This window comes from Peromyscus maniculatus, chromosome 17 (genome assembly GCF_049852395.1).
Source record: "Peromyscus maniculatus bairdii isolate BWxNUB_F1_BW_parent chromosome 17, HU_Pman_BW_mat_3.1, whole genome shotgun sequence".
In the NCBI taxonomy this organism is placed as follows: Eukaryota; Metazoa; Chordata; class Mammalia; order Rodentia; family Cricetidae; genus Peromyscus; species Peromyscus maniculatus.
In genome coordinates, this window is record NC_134868.1 from 56,520,505 (window position 1) to 56,544,982 (window position 24,478).

General features: G+C 45.9%; 1 protein-coding gene across 5 annotated transcripts in view; it reads right to left on the reverse strand.

Annotated features, from left to right (window-relative positions):
• Dlgap2 (DLG associated protein 2) overlaps window positions 1–24,478 on the reverse strand; it is a 746,370-nt gene that overhangs the window by 576,523 nt on the left and 145,369 nt on the right. For all 5 annotated transcript variants that reach the window (XM_076553682.1, XM_042262958.2, XM_076553680.1 and 2 more), the window contains one exon: window positions 1,060–1,114. In XM_076553682.1, the coding sequence (XP_076409797.1) occupies window positions 1,060–1,114 (55 nt within the window). The remainder of the gene's footprint in view (window positions 1–1,059; window positions 1,115–24,478) is intronic.

Consider the following 24,478-nt stretch of genomic DNA (forward strand, 5'->3'; position numbering starts at 1 on the left):
AGTGTGGCAGTGGAAATTTCACCAGAGCAAGCCCCTGTGTATCATCATAGAAGACAAACTATCTAAAACCTCTGTTCCATACCCAACAAAAATATCCTGGAACGAGCCAAGCATGGTAGTGCACACCTTTAGTCCCAGCACTTGGGAGGCAGATGCAAGTGGATCTCTGAGTGCAAGGCCAGCCTGGTCTACAGAGCGAGTTCCAGAACAGCCAAGGCTGTTCTACAAAGAAACCCTGTCTCAAAAAAACCAAATATATCCTGGAACACGCACTTGTATTTGCAGAGATACAATGGATTTTAAGGACGTACAAGCTGTGCAAAGCTCTTTGGAGGTAGCAGCCATATCCACTGTCTGCTCCTCGCATTCTGAGACTTTCATTTTGATGAAAGTAACTTCAGTGAGAGGCTATCTACATCGAATAATCAAAACACAGATCCACAAGATAGCACACCTTACATTCTCCTTTTCAATGTTAAAACAACCAAGCTCCAAAATGGCTCTTAGACCTCTTTCTCCCCAACACATTTTCTTAAAAGCAATGCAGAGCACTTAACGCTCGGCCCACACCATCCACCCAGGACGCAAAGCTGCAGAACAACACACGTGCCCACCGCAGAATCCCTACTCTGCCCGACTCCCGGAAATCCCAGAGAACATGCATACGGCTAACTCCACCCTGATGACCAATGGACATCGAACACCCCAGACCCGCCAAAAACAAATAGTGCTGTTTCTAGTAAATGAGTATAATAACCAAACAAAACAGCTTTGGAGGTGATATATTCAACTTGATTTAAAAAAACAAACAACCAGCCAACTTCCCATAAAAATCCAAGATTATAAACACCTGAATCCATTTCTTTGGCCAGTAAAAACAGCAACCTGAACTCAGCTTGTAACTCGACACAGAACTGAGTATCCCAACTTTCAAATAATCATGTATGCACACGAACGTCAACTGCAAAAAGCCCACCCGACATCTACCTGAAGCACCGAGCTTCTTTGTGTCCCTGACACAGAACCTATGGCCTCTTTCCAGGAGGAGGTCGATCATACCTGTGTTCCTGTCTGGTAAGATGCAGCAATGCTTCTGCAGGATGCCGGGCAGAACCTGTTCCAAAACAAATAAATAAAATGCACTTGGTTGTTATTCAGGCAGAGGTGAAAGCATCTCATTAACTGCTGTGAGAGGTTTTCTAATAAGATCATTCAGTGTTGCACAAAGTCATTGCACCCAAGATGGTCTCAATAATCAACCCTTACGGAAAACGCTGATAACATACATTTTTCATCCAACAGGTTAATCAAGTAAGTGTGTTGATTGTATACGGTTCTCCTGGGATGTGGCTGCCACTGGGTAATGTACACCCTAATGGGCCCTAAGAGATCTGGGACATGGCTCTGGAGGGACTGCTGTGTGCAGGGAAATGGGCACACCAATTTTCCTGGTGGCTTTTAAAATATTAGGTGCAATTAGAGCCTGACAATGGAGCTTTGCTGGGACACTGTGCCGGGTCTTCATTGAGGACCTAAGCTCAGCGGCTCTCATCCCTCATCCAGAATATTTGTGAGGAAATAGAAAACAAAAGCTGTGTTTAGACTCTAACCTTGGCAACAAAAAGTGAAGGAAGTTTCTCCTTTGATTGCAGGGTGAAGACATCAGAAACCTGTTTCGTCAAGAAAATTCTACAACACAAAGCTTCTGCAAAGCACGGGCTGGAAAAAAATCCACAGTGGGGATTCTCAACAGGAAATGTACATTCCTGCTTCCTAAGCCACTCAGAGAAAAGCCGACCTCTCACATGCTCCACAAGACCAGGCACGGCGGGCCCGAGGCCAGCAGTGGCAGCTGTCCAGAGCTGTCTGTCAGCCAGGAAGGCTTGTGTTGCCTCAGAGCAACGAGTTCCACACAAGTGGCAGAGGTGTCCCAGGAACACACCAGGAGGCTGACATCCACTTTTGGGGACTTAGATGAATTTTTCTCTGCCTTAGCCAACCTGGCTTCCTCCACTTCCTCGGAATACCTTGCATGCACTAAAGAATGCTTTTCATCCTAATATAATTGGCTGCACATAACAGCATGGACAATTTTTTTTACTCTGGGTAAAATCTGAAAACAACAACAAAAAGATCAAGTCAAATAAAGCAATAAGCAAATCTGTATCTAGCAAATGCTATGTAAAACATGGAATGAGAATTCAAAAACATATTCTGACATTCGTGGGACATGTGACCTTAGAGACTGATCAACCCTTCCCGGGGGCAGCCACTCTGAGTCAAGCTCTCTGGGTCAAGCCAGGTGGACAACCAGGTCTGGAGCACTGGTGACTTCATACTGAAGCTTCCTGCTTCCCCCAAGGGCTCCCCCAAGCTGCTGCTATCCCGAAAAGCCACCAGCACACTCCAGGAATCTCACTGATGATCCCTTTGAGGCAACACTCCCTCGCTGCTGCAGCCTCAAATCTTTTTTTCTTTCTTTCTTTCTTCCTTTTTTGGAACATGTCAAGTAGCTTTCATTGGATCCCAAACAGGAAAATATAAGGAGCCAGAAGAAGTCATAAACAGTCTACGGTAGAATTCACCTTGACTTTCTCAACGGCAGACGATTTGTGTTCAAAAATGGCGCCCATATCTAATCTTGACAGTCTCCTCCCAGCCGTGGTCCTGGGTAAGACACCTGCACTAAATCTTGGATACAGCCTCAGGCTCTCAAATGCCAGGCACACATCACTTCCTCGCAGCCAGCTTAAGGGAACAGCCAGGCAGGACCGTAATGGGTTTATTTCCTTCTCTCTGAAGGATTTACAGAAGGCAGCAAAGGAGAATGAAATTATCTTGCCTGCCCAAAGGCACTTTAAAAAGTTCAAACCTGCCTATTCTTTGAGAGCATTTAACTGCTCAAGATAATTGGAGACATGGTGCTCTGCTCTCCAGAGTCAGGAGAGAGGGACCAACAAATCCAAAGACCCCAAGAGTCCCCATTAGTACCACCCAAGGTCTTGGAGTGTCCATCATTCTACATTTCTGAGGAGACCCCTGTTGATAACCATGACTGTAGGTGCAGATTCTTCCAAGTAGGAGATCTGCTTCCTAAATAAGAACTCCAAAGTCTCAGTTGCCTGAATCCTCCTTGCTCTCCAGGTACCTTCTTAGGTCAAAGACAAAAACATAAGCCCACAGGGAAACTGACACTTCTGCAATATTAAGCTGAAGGAAATTAAGAATTCATGTGTCTGGTGACTCTGGCTGCATTTCACATACTCCAGGCTACACTGCCATGGAGTCACATTTAACAGTACAGACACCCAACACCTCTTTTCTTTGGGGTAGTGATGCCCAGAGAAGACACAGGGCTCTGGCCACCCAGGCAGTACCTCTGGGCAGTCTTACGTCATCCTCCTCTCTCCAGTCCCAGGTGACTGTAGCCTCTGCCTGTCCCTAGATACCCAGAACACATGCTTTCCTCTGTACCCCCATTGACACCTTTAGGGACTCAGTGGTCCTCCCACCTCTGACCCTCCCATCACCTCTGGCCTCTGAAGTAGGGAATGTAACAGTTCATCTGTTTGAAGTCCATGTGATCTGGGAAAATCCTCCTGGATAAATCATCAGTCTCTCAAAGCAGATGTGACAGGTGCCACTTATGAGTGGCTTAGAACACTTAAACATCTTGCCACAAAGTCTGAGGGCCTGAAATCCAAAGCCAAGGTATAGGAAGAGTAACACACCAATTAAAGACTCCAAGAATGGCTGTTTATGCCTCTGTACTCCTTATGGCTCCTGGCACCCTGGGTTTATCGCCACATCCCACCAACCTCCACTGTATCCACATGGCTTTTTCCCTATCGCTCTATATGGTCTTCCCTCCACAAGTATGTGCCAGCTAAGTCTTCTCTCCCCATGTATGCACTAATATGGCCTACTATTCACACTTGCTCATGGTTTTCCCTCCATACATAGGCACCCACATGGTCTTCCTTTCATACATGTGTCCACACTCACATGGTCTTCTCTCCACACATGTGTGTTCACACTCACATGGTCTTCCATACATGTGTGTCCACACCCACAGGGTCTTGCCTTCACATGTATGTCAACCATACCACCTCCTCTTCTCCTGCATGTACCCACATGTTTTCTCCTGCAGGTCCCCCTGGGTCCTTCTTGCAAACAGACATTCCAATTCAATTAGAGCCCACCCTCATGGCCTCATCTACCTTGGTAAAGTCTTCTAGGACCCTGCATCCAAGCTGAGGCATATTCTGAGATGCATAACATGCAACAGAATCCAACCCATAATATGCTAAAACATTGCAGTTAGGGAGGAGTCTTGGTGTCACTGATGCCACTTAATCGGCAAGTCATGGAGTTCTCTGTGCTTGAATCTGCCTCAAGATAATAAACCTAGGGCTTCTGCAAAGTGTAGCTTGGCCTCTGCTGGCTAGCAGCAACCTTTGTTCTCTCAGCATCACAGTATTCTCCAGTCAACCTCCTGTTCTCTCAGCCCAGTCTCCTTGTTTCCCGATGCTTTCCCTTCACAGCGCCTTTGGGGTGACAGCTCACTCACTCATTCCCACATAGGCATCATCGAGAATAGAGCACGGCCCAGGCTTTCCCCCTTCCCATGTCCACATGCAGCAAATTCTCTTGAATGTTCTTAGGTCCGTCCCCTTCCCCTGCTGGTGTGAGCTCATCTTTACCTTCAGACTGCCTACCCATGATGAGCCCTCACACCGGACAGAAAACCTCACGAGTGGGTGTCTGGTATGTTCTGGGGACTCGGAAGTCATGTGTATTGGGTGTGTGCTGAGCAGAGCTCAAGAGAGGACGGTGGTTCTGGCAACAGTCAGAGGATCCTTGGTAAGCGACCTGAAGATCCTACCATTGTTGTGACAGCTTGGCCTGCATGCTGGAACCAGGACATTCCTGACAGCCCACTTGCCCCTGAACCCTCCTCATCCAAATAACCACAGGATACTAGAATTTCCTCAGGTAACCATCACAGGAAAGTCTTAAATGGAGATAAGTGTAGTTGTTGTCTTCTTACTTTTTTGGGGGGGCCACCACCCAGCTCCAAAATAATCACACACAGAGGCTTATTCTTTCTTATGAATGTTTTTTTGTTTTGTTTTGGTTTGTTTTGGTTTGTTTTGGTTTGGTTTGGTTTGGTTTATGAATGCCCAGTCTTAGTTTGGCTTATTTCTAGCCAGCTTTTCTTAACTTAAATTATCCCATCCACCTTTGCCTCTGAGCTTTTATCTTTATTTCTGTATACCTTTTTTTTTTACTTCTTTCTTGTGACTTGCTGTGTGGCTGGATGACTGCCCCCCTGGAGTCCTCCTCTCCTCCTTTTCTTGCTCCTTGATCTTTCTCCTCCCAGATTTCTCATCCTATTTATTCTCTCTGCCTTCCAGCCCTGCATATCCTTTCTCCTGCCTCACTATTGGCTGTTCAGCTCTTTATTGGACCATCAGGTGTTTTAGACAGGCACAGTAACCCAGCTTCACAGAGTTAAACAAATGCAACATAAAGGAATGCAACACATTTTTGCATCATTAAACAAATATTCCAAAGCATAAACAAATGTAACACATCTTAAATTAATATTCCACAACAGTAAGGGGCTCCCTGCCTCCTTCCTTCATCCATTCCTCTGGCCAGACTTCCTCCTGCCAAGCTCTCACTATCCCTGGAGACTCTCGAAGATTCTCGTAGCCTAGCTCCAAATTGGGCCCTGGGACCCAACCAAACACTAACAGGAATCTGTTTCCCTTTGTGAAACAGGTCCTGGAGCATTAAGGGCATGGGGCACACGTGACACTTGTGAACCACCCTGGCCCGAGTTAGATGGCTCCATGTCAAAAGATACTACTATGTGAGGGTGAATAGCCTCAAAGGGGGTTGGGATCCTCCATATGCTCATTAGAACCCATTCCACAAACCTAAACGTCTGCTCCATACTGTCTATGTGTTCTCTCCCATCCCATGGAGTTACCTCTCTAAGCTTCCGAATCTACATCCTGATGACAGGTGATGACCTGGTTCAGTTCCTCTCTGAGACGGCTGCTGCCCTCACACCAGGGTCTAGTCTCTTCCCAACAATGAGCACCTCCACACTCACTGTTTCTCAGCAGAAGGATAGTCTACTTCCTATTCATAAAGAAGTTATGTGCTCATCCTGAATTACAGCTAGAGTGGGCAGGTAAGGGACTGTCACCCTGCAATTTAAGCCTGTGGGCCTGATGGACCTGCACTCCAAATCTACTTGAGTGATGACGGAGACTCGCACGCTCTAATTCTCAGAAACTCTAATATTTCTTTTCTGTTTCCTCTTCCTGGAAATTCCATTACTTAGGCACAGGGATGTGTGGATCTAATCACTGTTACCACTCTGTTCCTCTGCTTTTTTGTTACACTTTCATAAAATTCTCTGTTTTGTATTCCAACCCTCTAGTGAATGCCTCAGGTCTGGCCATCCACTGTTATTTCTCAGAGATTTTCCTTTCTGTCAATGTTACTTCTGTACATTAGCTTCAGCTTGGCTCTGGCTCTTCCCTCCCCGAGGACAGGAATATTGATGACTCCCATGCTTTGGGCACAGTCTCTATTCTCAGTGACATCATGGCTGTAAAAGCTGATGCTCCGTGGTCAGCTGCCTTGCTTAATATCACGGCCGATTGATGTGTTGTCATCTGATACCCACAACTGTTAGCATGGGTCAAACCAACATCCTACATTCCCAGTCTGGAATAAATGAGTGATGGGGAGCCAGGTATCTGTGTGGCCTCTCAAGATTTCTAGGACCACAGGGTAGGCAATAACTGTCATCAAAGATCACCTGCTCTCTGAGTTACAAAGTTAACCTCAGAGGTGAAAGGATGTAGCCTCAGGGCCTTTGATAGATCCAGTGTACATGGCATTTTGTCCTGTTTTTTAACCTCTTAAAACATTAGTAGATATTATTCCCAAATATAGGCTCTTAGGAAGGATCATTCTTTCTCCCCCTCCTCCTCCTCCTCCTCCTCCTCCTCCTCCTCCTCCTCCTCCTCCTCCTCCTCCTTCTCTCTCTCTCTCTCTCTCTCTCTCTCTCTCTCTCTCTCTCTCTCTCTCTCTCTCTCTCTGCCTTGATGCCCTTCCTTCCTGGGCAGCAGGATGCCGAGACGAATGGGTCATGATACTTGGGCATTCCCAACAGTCTGAGGTTTTGCAATTTGTACAAGAGATCAACACTGCAGCATTTAAAAACTAGAAGTGACATTACACAGTTTAACATGCTTCTTAGAGGACACAGGCCCCAGAGACATAGACACATTCTTTAGAGTGTCAAGAACATAAGTAAGTATTCAATTAACTATTCCCAACCAATTGAACTGTGAAGAAATGGCCTTAGGTTTCTTTTTAGAAAATGTGGTATCCCGTGCCTCTCAAGAGAGGACACTCAGCAGCATCTGATTTCCATCTGGAGATGCTGGTCTTTATGTGTGTTGGCCCACCCTCTACTTCTGCCTTCCTCTTGTAGTGTTGACAGAACTGAGAATACTCCTCAAAGGCCAGTCACAGACAGGACAGGACAGATGCACACCTCGGGATTTCCCTGTACATTTCCACATGCCTCCTCCATGTTCAGCATAAGATGGGCAGAGATCCTTGACTTTGTCACTGTAAGCAGTCATACATGCACCGGAACCGTGTATAGAACTGCAACCTCTGGGTTGGGTGTGGACACCAAGGGTGGGCTGCCTGGGTGCTGTGCAGCTTCTTCGATTACAAGAACACCTGTTGATGGGAGGCTCTGCCTCAGTGCCCAGCTCTGGGTGAAAACACTCCTTCCAAGCAGACTAAGGGGAATCAGGAGTGAAATTTAAAAAAAAAAAAAAAAAAGTCAGCCGGGCTCCACCGCCTCGGCATTAGGCATTTGCCTTCTATCTCATGGTTCTCATGCAGAGTGTCGTGGTGAGCAAAGCCAGAGTCTAGAACACAAATAAGGATCTGGCACCGGACAAGCTGTCTTCGGTGCCCTCGTCTGTGTCATCCGTGAAAAGGGGACCACTTCAGAATCCAAAGGGCATTATGCTCCATGAGTCAGTAGTGACTGTAATCTGCCTATACCAGTGCTGCTTATACATACAAGGATCACTCACATGGCATCCTGGTCCCCAAATGGGGCCAGGAACGGAATTTCATGTTCCCTGGAGATGCTGCACCAATAATCCAGGGAACAGTTTGAGAACCATGAAAGCAACATATCACCACCAGCAACATCTGTCCATCGACTTCTCATCCATCGACTGTCCCATTAGGGTTCATGCAATAGAAACATCACGTCATTTGACAAAGGGGCTGACGGGGGATGGACAGCAGAACTGCTGTGCACAGAGAAATCAATCTCAGTGTGCGTCCATAACATAAAGAACAGATGGAGGGCTGTGGTTGATGTATTGTGCACCCCAATAAACTTATCTGGGGGTCAGAGAACAGAACAGCCATTATATTAAACATAGAGATTAGGCTTGGTAGCACACGCCTCTAATCCTAGCATCCCAGAAGCAGAGATGCATCTGGATCTCTGTGATTTCAAGGCCACACTGGAAACTGAGCCAGGCATGGTGACACACACCTTTAATCCCAGGAAGTGATGGCAGAAAGGTATGTAAGGTGTGAAAACCAGGAACTAGAGCTTTTTAAGCTCTTAGGCTTTTAGCAGCAGTTCAGCTGAGAACCATTCGGATGAGGACTCAGAAACTTTCAGTCTGAAGATTTGTGGAAACAGGATTCAATGAAGAGTTGTCAAAGTGAGGTTAGCTATGGCTTGTTCTGCTTCTCTGACCTTTCAGAATTCACCCCAATACCTGGCTCCAGGAATCTTTTATTAATAAGACCATTTTAAGATTCATGTTGCAAAGGGCTACTCAGAGGAGCTGGAAGTATTTCCAGAGCAGACTGCAGCTAGGACCCTTAGCTTAGCGGTACATGGGATCCCAAAGGGCAGAAGTGATGCAGACAATCAGAAATCTACATCTAGACCTATGTCACCTGCCAGGCCCCTCACTAGCGTCAGTACCAACCCCTCTGCACGTGGACAATCTACTGCTGCCTCCTCGGACCTAGACTGTTCTGCTAATTTGGTCCTGTCAGGTTCTCATCATCTCTGGTTCTTATACATGCATGCTATAAACAAAAGTAGTCTTAGGAATATCCAGGAAACTAACAGGAGGAACCAGTATGTACAGGTTTGGGCACAGAACCCAAAGACATAAATACACATGAACCTCAGAGAACCCTAGGATGCAAACACACATGACTATCACCCGGGTGCTGGGCCAGCCTCCACGAAAGCCAGCATTCCCAGAATGAGCACAGCTGGACTTCACCTGCCTCATCCCTTCCCCATCACAAACAAGAGATGTGAAATGTCCTTTTCTGTGGGGGACCAGCCCCCACACTTATTTACCCCTGGAACTCTCGAGGAATGAGGAATAAGAGACTTAGTTAGAAATAGAGAGGGGAGAGAAAACAGGGTAGACCTGGGTGGGCCTAGATCCTTATCCGCTGGCCCAGAACTTTATTCCAAAGGTCTATTTATCACAATACCAAGGGGTGGAGCAAAAGACCTCCCCCTTGCTAGTTACAGTCACCTGGTACCCAGGTCCGTGATGCAATCCATCTCTTACACCGTCCTACTGGGTACAGCGCCCAGCAGAGCTAGTGGGCTCCCTCTTACACAGTCCTCCTGGGTACAGCCACCAGCAGAGCTAGTGGGCTCCAACACTTTTCTCAAACCATTTGAAGCAAAGCACCTACAAACACAAGATTCCCACTCTGCTGTCAGCAAGTCCCACCTGCTGACAAACGAGTGCCTCCCATGAGTCCTTCAGAGCCTCGCAGGGAGTGGGGGCATTCGAGGATCACTAGATATTAGCAGCAAGCTTCCACTGTGAGAAAGACCAAAGTTACAGTAGCAAGAAAGAATTTCTGCAAGAAATGAGACATTTAAAACATTTAAAAACAATGTAACTATCAACATTTCAGAATTCTAGAGACGGCATGGATGATGAAGTTGTTGAGACAAGGCCTCATTATGTAGCCCAAGCTAACCTTGAACTCGTGCCCCCCCCCCCTGCTTCAAATTCCCAAATGCTGGGATTAGAACAGAGGCAAGGCCCCATGCCTAGCAACACTAGATATTTATGTCTGACTAGAAAGTAGGATGTTACACTCACAGAAGCAAAACCCAGAGAAAGACCTGTTGGAAGTCAGAGTCAACCAGCATTCCAATAAAATGCTTTAAAAAAGTACATTCAAGACATTATCTCAGAATATAGAGAGAAAAACATATTAAGAATTGACAGAGATAAAATAAACAAACAAACAAACAAAAACCCAGAAACTTAGTTCTGGAGCTTTCTACCTCACTGTGGGAGAGCCTATGTAAGAGACCCAATGGGGGATGAGCCAAGCAAGCCAGCCTAAACCCACAGACACACGGGAACAGACTCAGGACTTAGAAGCGCACAGAACACCCAGCCACATCTTGGTGACCAACCCAGTACACTACAGTAAAAATGCTGACGAGAAGGAAGACCCTAAACACAACCACAGCAAAGAACTCTGGGAGCTGAGAACAACAGAGCAGGGGGGTGGTGGGTGCTTTGGAAAGTATGAAGAAACATCTCCCCATGACAGGCTGTCCATGGAAGAGGACAGCGTCGAACACATTGAGTGAGAGCTGTGGCTTCCCACGATGCCCTGTCTCTGCTATCAGGAGGCAGGTGGAGAGCACACTGCACCATTTTACAGGAAAAAGAGAAAAGAGTATTTGGTAAGAGTGGCTAGGAAAGTAACCAATACAGAGGCCAACAGAAACACTGGTGAACCGGTATAAAAACGGTTCAGCACAGACACACGTCCATCCACCACTGTCTGCAATCACATGGTCAGAATGTCAGCACGGCAGGTCAAACTAGACTCTGTCCACTACTACAGGAAAGGACACTGAGATGTCCACAGAGTCCCAACAGCCACAAAAGTGACCCTGCCACACTCAGAGCCCACAGAACCCCTTTTCCCATGACAGAAGTGACATTCCCATCTTCAGAGAAGCAGGAGTCACATAATCCAAATGACACACCGGCAGGGGATGGAATTCTCTAAGGCACCGGGTCAGAATGTTCATTTCTGCCTCTGGAAAAGAAGCAGAAGCAGCAAAGTAACAATGTGTCCTGAGAGTATGGTAATGCCTTCCATCATAACCATGTGTTCCTATGACACAGACAGCTACAGGCTTCACAAATCTTTAATGTAGGCATCCAGGGACCCACAACCCCATGCCTCCTATTAAAAAAAAAACACATGCTATCTGGAAAAACATGAGCAAGCAGTGTTTGAAGATGCAAGCAAAGAGAAGCAGCAGGATTGGGACTAGCTTTCTGGTTAGAAATACCATCTTTCCACACCACCCCCAGCAATATCAATCCACTCTCATCCCTGGACCTCTCCCTCCAAGGGCCCCACTCATCCCTGGAGATTCCCCATAGCCAGGGGCACATCCTGACATGTATCCTGCAATTAGGAACACAATCCCCACAGGTTTTTCTAGCAATACATCAACAGACCTCCAACTCTGTTGACCCAAAGCCCAGGTTAGCAGCTTCCAGCTAATCAGAATCCTCTGATCATCTGCTGATGGCCCAGAAAAAAAAAACTGCATCTATAGAAGAAGCCCTTCTGGGTCTCAGCCAAGAAATAAGAACCTTTGCTGGGTCCTAGTGGGTCAAAAAGCCAAGACTCTCCTGGGGAGGGATAGGAGGCATCATCTCTGATTGATGCCACTCCTGTCCTTGATGAGCTGGTGGTACACTCCTCCAGATGTGGCTGAGACAATCCCTGGCTTACGAGACTCTGGACCTGGGCACTGCCCAGAGCCTTTGGGCATAGGGCACTCTGCCTCACCTGTAGCTCAAGCCCAGATCTCTGTCTCATGGAGAAGGCCAGTCTGCCTTCAAGAGTCAGATCCAGGCCACTCTTTGCAGCCCTGTGCTCTGTCTTTACAGAGAACATCCACAGTCAACCTGATCACTTCCATTATCTAAGAATTCCCATCATCCCCATTACAGGTGGGAAAGAACCAAAAACTCCATAGACATTTCTCTTCTTCTGAGAGACCATTAAATTATTTCATGGAAGTAGCAGAAGTCTGCATGTACTGATTCCCGACGGCTATAACACAGCCTTTTCTGAGCTTCAGAAACCACAGGCAGATGAAGCCAAGAACTGGGGAAGAGGCTGTTTTCCCACAAACAGATGTGAAACAATTCAGATGATGAGAGAAGTCCCATTTCTGCTCCTTCTTAAGTTCCCTAGAAAGGGTGAGGCCATCAAAAGCACTGGCCTCAAGTGAGGTCATCTCCCCTGGCCAGAGCCCTGTTATAGGCACAGCACATTCACCTGTGAGTTAGCGATGGAAGCCCTAACTGCACAGCTATTTCTAAATCCGTGCAGTGGGGCTCTGGGTCCATTCACCTCCCACCACAGACCCTGGACTTCATGCTCTCTGCTCTGTTTGTTGTCTTGTCTGATTTCGGAAGCATGCGTTGAGTGGCCCACTTGTTTCCAGCATTTAGACATCCTTAGACATCTTTAAGTGAACATGTTCCATGTAACCGACCCTCAAATGACACGCCTCACTATGCTGCCTCATCCCAGCTTCTGTATCAGGTTCCTCCACCTCGCCTGTCTCCTCTCCATGCCAGCCCTCAGCCCACCAAGTCCAGCCCCAAATCCTCAAACCAAATAAGCACCCTGCACCCACCACTGCTACCCAGACAACATCCTCTCCTCCCTCACCTTGAAGCGTCAACTTTGAAGAGCCTCCAGAGCTCCTGAAATCTAGTCTTTGGGGATCTGCCTGAACTAGTTTCTTTTGATGAGTCTGAATCATCAACTTGCCACAACTCAGAATCACCCGAGAGCACCAGCTGAAGACTGACAGAATCAGATTGGTCGGTGGACATAAACCGGGTTGGGGGTGCTATCTTGGTTGTTAATTGACAGAAAAGATCCACACATCCATACTGAATACAGACAGTACTATTTCACTGAGCTGGGCCCTGAACTGTGAAAGAATGAAGAAAGCCAGTTGAGCAGAGGTGCCATGCATGCACAGACCCATGCATTTATTCTCTCTGCTCCTAATGATGCATGTGATCCATTAAGTTCCTGCCTTGAATTCCCAGCAAAGATGAACTGTAATCTGGAACTGTAAGCCAAATAAACTGTTTCTCAAAAGCTGCTTTTGGTCATGGTATCTATCATCACAATACAAACACAACTAGAATAATCTCTCCATTTAGAAGTCGTGTTCTACTAGCCTTTTGCCCAAAGCCTAACAACTCCCCAGAACACTTCATCCTTAGAGGACCGGAAGGCCGGACATGCCATAGTCAGGGCTGCCAATCACGGCCTTGCTCAAGGTCTGCTGCACTAGTCCTTCACTGTCCCTTGCACATATTACATGTATGACCTCAGGTTCTTCACAGAAGAGATTCTTAGTGTGGGAAGACGCGACAGGACATCTCAGCTCAACTCACACAGGACACTTCAGAGACTTCTTCTCTCATTAACTGTCCCTGGTCTCTAACCTGCTTCTGCATCCTCCTCCATGGAGGGTCCTTGACATGTCTTCTTCTCTCTGCCTTCCTCTGACTCACACAAATGGGAGCTCTGTGAAGACCGGGAACTGAACTCTGATCCTCGGGAAGAGCAGGGAGTATTCTCAACCACTGAGCCATCTCTCCGGCCCCTTCACCTTTTTTTTTTTTTAGGCAAAAGTTGTTCACTGAATCTGGAGCTCACCAATAGGCTAGGATGGCTGGCCGGTAAGTGCCCAGGATCCCCGTTTCTGTTCTTTTAACACCAGGGTTGCAGACTCATGCCATGGTTCCTGGCTGTTACATGGGATCTGGAGATCCAAACTCAGATCCTCATGTTGGCAGACCCTTGACCAACTGAGACATCCACTCCCGTGTTTTTACTTCTTGTGGTCCCGGGGCCCATTACAATCTAGGCAAATGCTCCTCCACAGAGCCAGGACTCTGTTACACTGCAAGGGTCTCATCCACCGCAGTAGCAGTCAGTGCCCCAGTCTGGGGGCTGAGAGCCACGGAGCCCTGTGCCCATTTCACTGCAGGTGGTCATCTTCAGCCCAGGTGGGGCTGAGCCACAGGGTGCTCATCTGAAGCACCAAAGGAGAGGGAAGGCTCAAAGGAGTCTCAGATCACATGGTAGCACGTAAGACTCCTATACAAGGACATTATATTCCAAGGCATGAGGGAGAAGGGCCACCCTGCAGGCTGCAGAGGAAGAGACAGGGAGCCACAGAGAGTACCTACAGCTCCTGGAGCAAATACACTGTGGATCTGTGCTTCAAAAGCTGACTATCTAATAAGGAAATGCCTAGTCTCCCCAGTAGATGCCTGCATCTCCCTTGGCTTGTCAGTTACCATGGGAACCCCACACTCTAGGACATCTGGGTACCACATCATCACAGCCTTTGTCCTAGTTAGGGTTTCTGCTGCTGTGATGAAACACCATACCCAGAAGCAAACTGGAGAGGAAAGGGTTTATTTGACTCACTCTTCCACATCACTGGTCATCAGTGAAGAAAGTCAGGGCAGGAACTCAAGCAGGGCAGGAACCGGAAGGCAGGAGCTGATGCAGAGGTCACGGAGGGGTGCTGCTTACTGGCTTGCTCCTTGTGACTTGCTCAGCCTGCTTTCTTATAGAACCCAGGATCACCAGCCCCCACCACCACTACCACCACCATGTCCTGGGGGTCTGGGAGAGCAGAGCAGAGGCTGTACTCTACAAATTCCACTCAAAAGAACAAACAGAGAACAGACACGGGGCAGATCTCTGTACCTTGCCATGAACCACAGTGTCACTACCTTACCGCCAGCAGACTGAGCCCCTAAGAGCTTCCCTTATGGCCACCTGGGCTAGGAAGACTCAAAGCAGCAGGAGGGCAGATGCCTGCTCTCCTCAGAGCACTTGGCCTTTCCTGTGCCTTCCTCTTCGCTGACACTTCCTACTTTTCTGCTGTAGAAAAGGCAGACCATATTTGCTCCATCTATTTAATTAATCTAATTAAATTTATTGGCAGCAAGAAAATCTGGTGCACAAAGAATAAATGCCTGAGATAAATCATGAATACGTCCTGAGTGAATCGATCGTATTGGCAAGAGTCTCCAGGCTGGATCCCACTGTCAGTCTCCTTCCTTTTGAGTAGGGGGAGGGGGGGACAATAAATGGAGAGCCTAGAGCGGGGATTTATGAATCATCATCACTGCACTCACAGAAAATTGACCAAGTCACCATGCTACCTGAGTCTACAGTTTGGTAGGCCTCCGAAGTGGTACTGTGCGGGGCTCTGTTCCTGCCATCCAAGGACATCATGGCTTGGGTCATTGTAAAAGGTGAAAGCACAGGAACTTGTCAAAGCCTAAACCCTGACCAACCATGGGCACACAGAAATTCCACAGACTTCACACTTCTGCAGCCTGGAGGCACTGGGCACCAACTATCTAATCCACCGCAAACACAGTTAATACCACAACTCCGTGCGTGCAAAGCATTTGTGACCTGTGCTCAGACCCAGGACAGGGAGGTTATGTTCCTTCTGCATTAAAGAAGCAGGCTAGGCTTTGAGGGACTTGAGGCAGCAAGGTGTCCTGGGTGACAGAAGATGGTAATTTTTTTCTTTATAAGCAAATGTCTTGTTTCTTCATCTAAATATACCCCTTTACATTCCCTACCCGACCCCCTTTCCCTGACACCCACCATTCCACTCTAATAATGGTTCTAATAATAATGATTCCGGCAGGATTTATCCTCTTCTGACTGGCTTATCCCACTTATCACAAGGCCACTGAGGCCCATCTACACTGTGGTCTGTATGGGGATGCCCTTCCTCTATAAAGCTCAATAACAAACACACCGCACAGATGGACACAGAGGCTGCTTCCATTTCTTCACAGACAGCGATGCTACAAACCCAAGTGTGCAAATATCCCCAGACTCTACTTTCAGTTTTTGAGCGACTACTTGAGGGTGGAACTGCTAGACTGTGGTGACTCTACTTTTAATTCTCTGACTTTCGAGTTTTCCACCACAGTTGTACTGCTGTGTATTCCCACCAACACTATAGTCTTTGCGAGTCTCCCAGTTCCTGCACATCATCCCCAACTTGCTGTGTTGTTTTGTTTCATTGGGGCGGGGGGGTTCTCCCATGAGGTATGAAGTGGTATTTATCAGTCCTCTCAAGGGCACACTTACACACTCATGGGAAAACACACCTTCTGCTGTGACATGATGTACTGTCAGACCAGGCCCTCCCATCCCCCATCACAGAGCCTTCAGGATGCTCCCAGGTCTCTGCATTCCTTGGCTGACCAACGTCATGATTACTTTTTGTTCCAGGATAGAGTTTAGAATTCTCACTGTAGCATGGCCCCCATATGACAAGAATTCTTTTATTATTATTATTTATTTATTTAATTCATGTCTGTATGAAGGTGTCAGATCCTCTCGAAGTGGAATTATAGACAGCTGTGAACTGCCATGTGGGTGCTGGGGATGGAACCTGGGTCCTCTGGAAGAGCAGTCAATGCTCATAACCTCTGTGCCATATCTCCAGCCCCAAGAATTCTTGTTTATCACTACTTTAGACACCACAGTCCTCACAATTATCCTGCTTTCCAACACTGGACACGTCTGAGGTGTCTCCGCTGTCCACACCAGGCTTCTAGACTGCTGGGACACAGGCTGGCCTTGGCTCCCCACAGACAGTCTACCTCACCCCCCCCCCAGGACCAGCCCCTTGTCACACCCCAGTTTCCAAGTGGAGAATGGGAGTCAGGGTTGGCACCAGCTGATGGAGAGAAGTCACAGTTTCAGACAACAGGGGATCCCTTGTCTTCCTGTCACACACTCATCAGATGAGCCGTTTCATTCTCAGACTCTGCTTCCACGCCAGCGGCCACTAGGCACTTGCCGTGTTAGTCCCACAGAGGGCCTTTGTCCCACCTTTCGCAGAACTCTTTGAGCGCTGTACAGAATGAGAAGAACCGAAGAGCCCTCCCCCACCTCTCCTGTCACATGGTCCTCAACACCTGAAATTTTCAACATCATCACCCATAGCACGCTGTGTGAACTGTGTCCCTAACAAAGAGCCTACCTGGGGACAGGAATTATGGCTCACCCATGTGTGCCTTAGAATGTCGCCTCAGCTCCAGACAGGAGCAGCCACACTTCATCAGCATGGGACGGGTTACTCATTAGAGTATAGAGATACAAAATCACATGATCTCTCCGGCCCTCTAGGAGGATCCCTCCTCCTCTAGGGAGGAGCTGGAGTTGAGAGCATTGGTATAGCAGCCTGCAAACCCAATAACAGACCGTTGGGAGGTAAGGAAAGAAGTATATTGTTCGGGGCCTGGAAATGGAGTAAGGTCCCTCAGGGTCACCGTGAAACATCTAAAATTATAGTTTATCTACCAAGGATATCCTTATAGGAGAAAGACTCTGGTGGCAGAGTGTTGTAGAATATGATTTTAAGATGTGTTACATTTGTTTATGCTGTGGAACATTTGTTTCATGATGCAAAGATGTGTTGCATTCTTTTATGTTGCATTTGTTTAACTCTGCGAAGCTGTGTTACTTTGCCTGTCTAAAACACCTGATTGGTCTAATAAAGAGCTGAATGGCCAATAACAAGGCAGGACAAAGAATAGGCAGGGAAGGCAAAGAGAAGAAAAAGAAGAAAAAGCAAGAAAAGGAGGAGAGGAGGGTGCTAGGGGCCAACCACCCAGCTACACAGCCAGCCATAGAGTAAGAATGAAAGTAAGATGTACAGAAGTAAGAAGAGGAAAAAGCTCAGAGGCAAAAGATAGATAAGTTAAGAAGAGCTGGTTAGCAACAAGCCAAGCTAAAGGCCTGGCATTTCTAATTAAGAATAAGCCTCCATGTGTGATTTATTTTGGAGCTGGGTAGCGGGCCCCCAAAGAGACAAAAGAGTAAAAACAACCAACGACAACAGACTCTAGGGATTGTGAGTGAAGACACTGTTGAAGTCTCATTTTGAGAACCTGTGAAGGAATCCATGGAACAACAGAAGCTGATTTGTGTCTAAGAGTCACAGGGGCGGGGGACAGAGAAGTGGGAACTGATGCTGCAGGGACTCTCTGGAGACTGACATAAGACACAGTGAAGCAGTGCTGAGGAGCAGGAAGGGAGGAAAGCATATGGGATTCCCAGGGAGGAAACCGTGAAGGGAGGAAAGAGAATGGGAGGAAGGTAGGGGGCCTGTGTCCCCATCATCAACATCCCAGTGGAATGGAACCATAATTCCTGAACTATATCAGCATGGTAGAATTCCATGTTCATGGACACTAGAGCACTGAGTGCTAGAGTATGATAGCCATTGCCACACCAAAGGCTGAGCAAACCTGCAGGTGGATCAGTAATTCCTGAACTCTACCAGCATGGTAGAACTCTCTGGAATGTGATGGCCATCCATCCACACGTCAGACTGAACACTCTTGCAGAAAGTCAGGCTATGCGTACTTAATCCTGGACAGCTTGTCCTTATATCAGAACCCAAGTGTACAAGGGACCTTATTCTAGACTTTAGTGCAGGCAAAGAACCCAAGCAAGATAATCTTGAAAAGTACACTCCCCCAACCCTATAGAACAATGGCCCCCTCCAGGGGTGCTAAGCAATCAAAGTCACCCAAGGTGGGAGATGGCTGCTCAAGCCATGATCAACAACTATTCTTTCATGAGGAGAAGCAGGACAGAACCCACGCCAGAAACACAGGAAGCCCTGCTCAGACAGGTGACTGATCCAAAGGCAGAACACGGAGACCCAGGAAGACAAGGCTACTGGTCAAGGCACCGGGATGGAAGAAGAAACACCACCAGCAGTACCCTGGAATAACCTGAGTGGTTACACACACGCTGAATGAGCTGAGACTGCACCAGAGAGAAGACTGTCACAATAGAGCATCCAGAGTAGCAGTCCTAAGAAACAAGATCCCAGGCAGAGAATACAAGCCTGGGGAAACAAGTCCGTGGAGAGGGGGCAGATGACAGTAGAGATGAGCTGCAATATTGCTGCACACTGTTCTCTGTGGGTCTCACAGCTCATTCTCAACATCCTTGGGTGCTGCAAAGACTCAGACAGGGTACAAGCCAGTAGATTCTCGTTCTCCCTTTGGAAAGCGGCATGTGACACAGTGACAAGTCTGCATGTGGAGGGATCTACATTTCTGAAGGAATCAACTCAACCATACCAGGCAGTGGTGGGGAATGTTTTCTCTGCCTCCGTTCACAGTTGACTGCTGGGAACAAAAAAGAGATGGGAAGGAGAGAAGGGGATGAACCCATGTTCACTCACTCATTTCTATGGATGGGTAGGTACACAAAGGTGCTCCAGTTGCAACACTGTTTGCAAAGTATAACAAGAGCAAAAAGAGAACCAGGTCCCATGGTAAAAATGCCCTGCAAGTGGTGAAATCCTGGGGACAAGTGTCTTACGCAGCAAGAGACAGGAGGCATGGCCCAGCTGAGTTCCACTCTCAGAGATCCACAGATGGAGTACTGACGCTAAGGCAGATGCTATGGGTGAACACCAGGTCTCTGCCCTCAAGTACACAATGTTCCTCCAGCACAGTGTACCACTACAGTCAGCATCCAAGAGCAGAACAAGTACTTTCTCCAGACTCACAGTGAACGGATGGGGCTTCAGAAACACTGAGTGAGCAGACTCCTCTCTGCCCAATATCACTGGGAATCACTTTGGTTCTCACTTGTTCTTTGGGGAATAAACTGGTCAACCCAATGGCGGCTTCTGAATCCCTGCTAAAGTTCCAGACATTCCATGAACACAAGAACCAAACATGAAAGGCAGAGTGGAATTTTTCACACACCTGAGTAAGCACTGATCAAAAATAACCGAGGAATAAGATCACTCCAACCCCAGGACTCTTCTTGCCATTTTGGAGGACTGAGGCACGCCTTGGAAGTAGTGACCCTAAAACCTTCCTGGAAATGTACCACTTATTCCTCCCTCAGCTGTAAACCTCATGTTCAGAGGACCTATATGTAACTTATCCATGTCTTATAGTCAGAGCACCTGTGTGTGGTCTACCATGATCCTTGGCATCATACATTCAGAGTACCTGTGTGGAACTCACCCACACGTCTCTAATCCTGGGGTTCTGGCTGTCTGCATGCGATTTTATGTTCCATAAGTTTAGGAGATCTTCAGCCATCATCCTGTGGCACACCTTCTCTGCTGCCTGCTCCTGCAGTGCTGCAGCTCCTGTGTGCAAAATTCTCAACGTGGTGAACATGTCACAGTCCACTTACTCCGAAACTTCACATTTTCCCAAGGAAAACATAGGCAAAGAGATCTACAAATGTATAATACCACAGGAGAAAGTAAGAGGAGTCAAAAATCAGGAAAGCTGCATGAGAAAAATGACTTGCTACTCTCAAGAGAAACCCAATCAAGCTGATGTCTGGCTTCTCAGAAGAACCAAGAGAGAAAATGGTAACAACAACCAAAAAAAAAAAAAAAAGGTGACAGGAATGTTCAAAGTGCCCAGAGCAACGAAAACGAAACTACCAACTGAGGATCCCACAGAAAAGCTTTCCTTCAAAACTGAAGACAAAATAAAGCATCTCCTGAGAAAGCAAACACTGAATTCATGTTAGCTGATGTGCTTTCCAAGACACTCTGAGGGAAATCCTTTACGCAGAAGCAAATGAGTCCTGTAGGTAATCGAAGTCCATGTGGACAGAGAGCTGGTAGTTAGTTAATTACAGAGAGAATAGGTGTTTGTGTCTCTTCTCATCTCTCAATGCATATAAAATAAAATTGTATAAAATAATGTATGGAAAAATATTGCTAAGCCTGTAACACAGAGAAATGAATGTGTGACATTTTGCCAATATCGGCACAAAGGGCATGAATAAAAGCCATGCTGTTTTACTGTGGAAATGAAAACAGATGGCAAAGTGAAAATTTAACAAGGTACCACTGGGTTTATAACAAAGATATGTAAATAGATATATAAAAATACTACAAAAAAGGTAAAAACACAGAGACATGTAGGAGTAATGTTTCTAAATATGACTAGAATTAAGCCAGCATAAGCCTAAAGTCGCTGCTAACAAGTTAAGATATACATAGTGAATCCTAGCTAAACACAAAAATACTCAACAGTAATTACCTAAATTATAATGCTATATTACAAAGTATTCACTTAATCCAAAAAAAAAAAAAGCCATAGGATGAAAAAGAGATGAGCACATGGGAATTGTTAAAAGCAGTTTAAGTACATCTCTGCTGACAGACACATTAAATATAAATGGATTAATAATGCAGCCAGAAGGAAGAGACTGCCAGACTAGTTTTGAAAAAAGCAAAATCCAAAGACCCAACTCTATAGTGCCCTAAAGAGATACACTTTAGATAAATTTAAAGTATAAAGGATAGCAGCATTGTAACATGAAAAAAAGAAACAGAAGGAAAAAATGGATGGCTATACTGACAACAGACAGAATATTCTTTGAAATGAAAAGTGCTACTAGAAACAAAGAGGGCCATTTCAACCAACCCAACAGAGATATGCGGCAATTACAGAAATACGTGTCTTCCCCATCACAAAGATCACAGGTCACAGGACTCCACCCACACACCAAGCAGAACAGGAAAAACCATGACACAGAGGTGGGCTGTTGACACAGGGGGCCACAGTGAATATGAAGATGAGAACTCAGCCGAAGAACACAGGCTCTCTCTTAGGAAATAAAGATTTCAAGTTGTCTGTGGGTGTGGCTGAACACTTATCTGTGAACATACAGGAAGGTTTTGGACTGTGCTTTTTTATTGCTTTTATGTGTGCATCTCATTTTAACCTTCCTCAATAGAAATGAGTTTGTAGCTAAAAGGTTAGTGTAATATTTCTACTGGGTTTGAAATTAATCAAAAATAGGTTTACTTATTTTACTCAAAATAAATTTTAAATATTATAAAAGCTGTTTTCCAAATTCCTGAGGCTTGATAAGAAAAAAAAATACACTCAATACATGCATAAAAGTTCTTTTAGCTGGGTGTGGTGGCATATGCCTTAATCCCAGCACTCGGGAGGCAGAGGCAGGTGAATCTCTGTGAATTCGAGGCCACCATGGTCTACAGAGTGAGTTCCAAGAAAGGCTCCAAAGCTACACAGAGAAACCCTTATCTCAGAAAAAAAAATTTTAAAGTTTTTAAGCAATAAATACAATGACATAAATTTGATAAGGAACAATTCAAAATATAAGTTATAATCAGACATTAAATAGGATGAAATAACTCAGGAAGAAAAGACACATAGTATGTCAAAAACTGAGATCCAATTTTAATGTTTTCAAAATAAACAGACCAAGACAGAGTTGAAGTATTATCGTGACGATCCTAGACATTAGGGAAAAACTGTCAAACAAGGGAAAGAAATTCCATAACTGGTAAATACTAAAAGCCAAAATCAGTCATTAATCTAGATGTACTGAAATGGCTAAGGCATAAACTGTAGAATATGTAGGATGATGAGCAATTGATATACAGAGCACAGAGAGGCAGGATGCACCACTCAGTTCCCAGGCTGAGTGACAAGCATTCCCTGAGGCAGGAAGAAAAAGTAAAATGCCCCTGATATGATATATGAAGACATAATGAAACCAAGCCATTTCCATGCCAAATTTGGATGGCCAGGTCCTTCTGACTGAATCCAACACACAACACAACCAGGTCCCAGCAGAATACTTTGACTCTGAAGTTTACCATGATGAATAAATATGTAGAGAAATGAGGAGAGGTAGATTAATATGGAGGATTATTCTGTAAATATAAAACTAATTCTTAAAAGAGTATGGCATTGCCTACCCACTGGACATTGTCCATCGAGACCCACTCTGCCACTCAACATCAAGGACCTAAACATCCTCCCCATGACCAGCCCTAACCTACAACCCCAACAGACTACGCAGGCATAGGAGCAAAGCATACCAATTGGAAAAACAGGTGAGTGACTGGCCTCTCAGCTGGACTGCCCCAAAGTCCAGACCCTAATTAAATCCCAGGGCACATTCTGTGCCCCTCCCCCTCCCATCCCAGCACCAGCAAGGGAGCTGGACCCTGCACCTACCTCTGATGGAATCTACTGCTCTGCTGCAGTCCCCACCAGCCTGCAAGCAGATGAGATACCTGCCTCCAGGTTGCACCCTCACCCTTACCACCCACTGAACACTGTCCCACCAAGACCTACTCTGCTGCCCAACCCAGAGCACCTGAATACCCTCCCCATGGCCAGCCCTCTGCTGCAACCCCAGCAAACTACATAATCACAAGTACAAACCATGACAGTTGGAAGAACAGGAACAAGCCACACCAGTTGGGAAAAAAGGATGAGTAAACGCTGGTGTAAGAATATATTCAACAACCAAAAGCAATATGGCACCATAAGAACCTAGTGATCCCATAACAGCAAACCTGAACATTCCAATGCAGCTGAAACACAAGAAAAGGACCTTAAAGATTACTTTATGAAGATGATAGAGGGTCTTAAAGAGGAAATGAAAAATTATGTGGAACAATTTAGAGAGTATTGGTATTAACTCTTCTTTGAAGATCTGGTAGACTTCTGCGCTGAAACCATCTGGTCCTGGGCTTTTTTTGGTTGGGAGACTTTTAATGACTGTTTCTATTTCCTTAGGGGTAATTGGACTATTTAAATAGTTTATCTGGTCTTGATTTAACTTAGGTATGTGGTACCTATCGGAAAAATGTCCATTTCTTTTAGGTTTTCCAGTTTTGTGGAGTAGAGGTTTTTGAAATATAACCTTATAATTCTCTGGATTTCCTCAATGTCTGTTGTTATGTCCCCCTTTTCATTTCTGATTTTGTTGATTTGGATTCTCTTTGTCTTTTGGTTAATTTGGATAAGGGCTTGTTTTATCTTGTTGATTTTCTCAAAGAACCAACTCTTTGTTTCATTATTTTTTTGTATTATTCTCTTAGTTTCTTGAGACTGCTTCCTGAATAGAACACCAGCAGCACAGACACCATGATCAGCAATTAATAAACGGGACCTCCTGAAACTGAAAAGCTTCTGTAAGGCAAAGGACACTGTCAATAAGACAAAATGGTTGTCTACAGAATGGGAACCCTCCACATCTGACAGAAGACTGACATCCAAAATATATAAAGAACTCAAGAAACTAGACATCAAAATATCAAATAATCCCATTAAAAAATGGGGTACAGATTTAAACAGAAAATTCTCAACAGAAGAATCTCGAATGGCTGAGATACACTTAAAGAATTGTTTAATATCCTTAGCTATCAGGGGAATTCCAATCAAAACTACTATGAGAT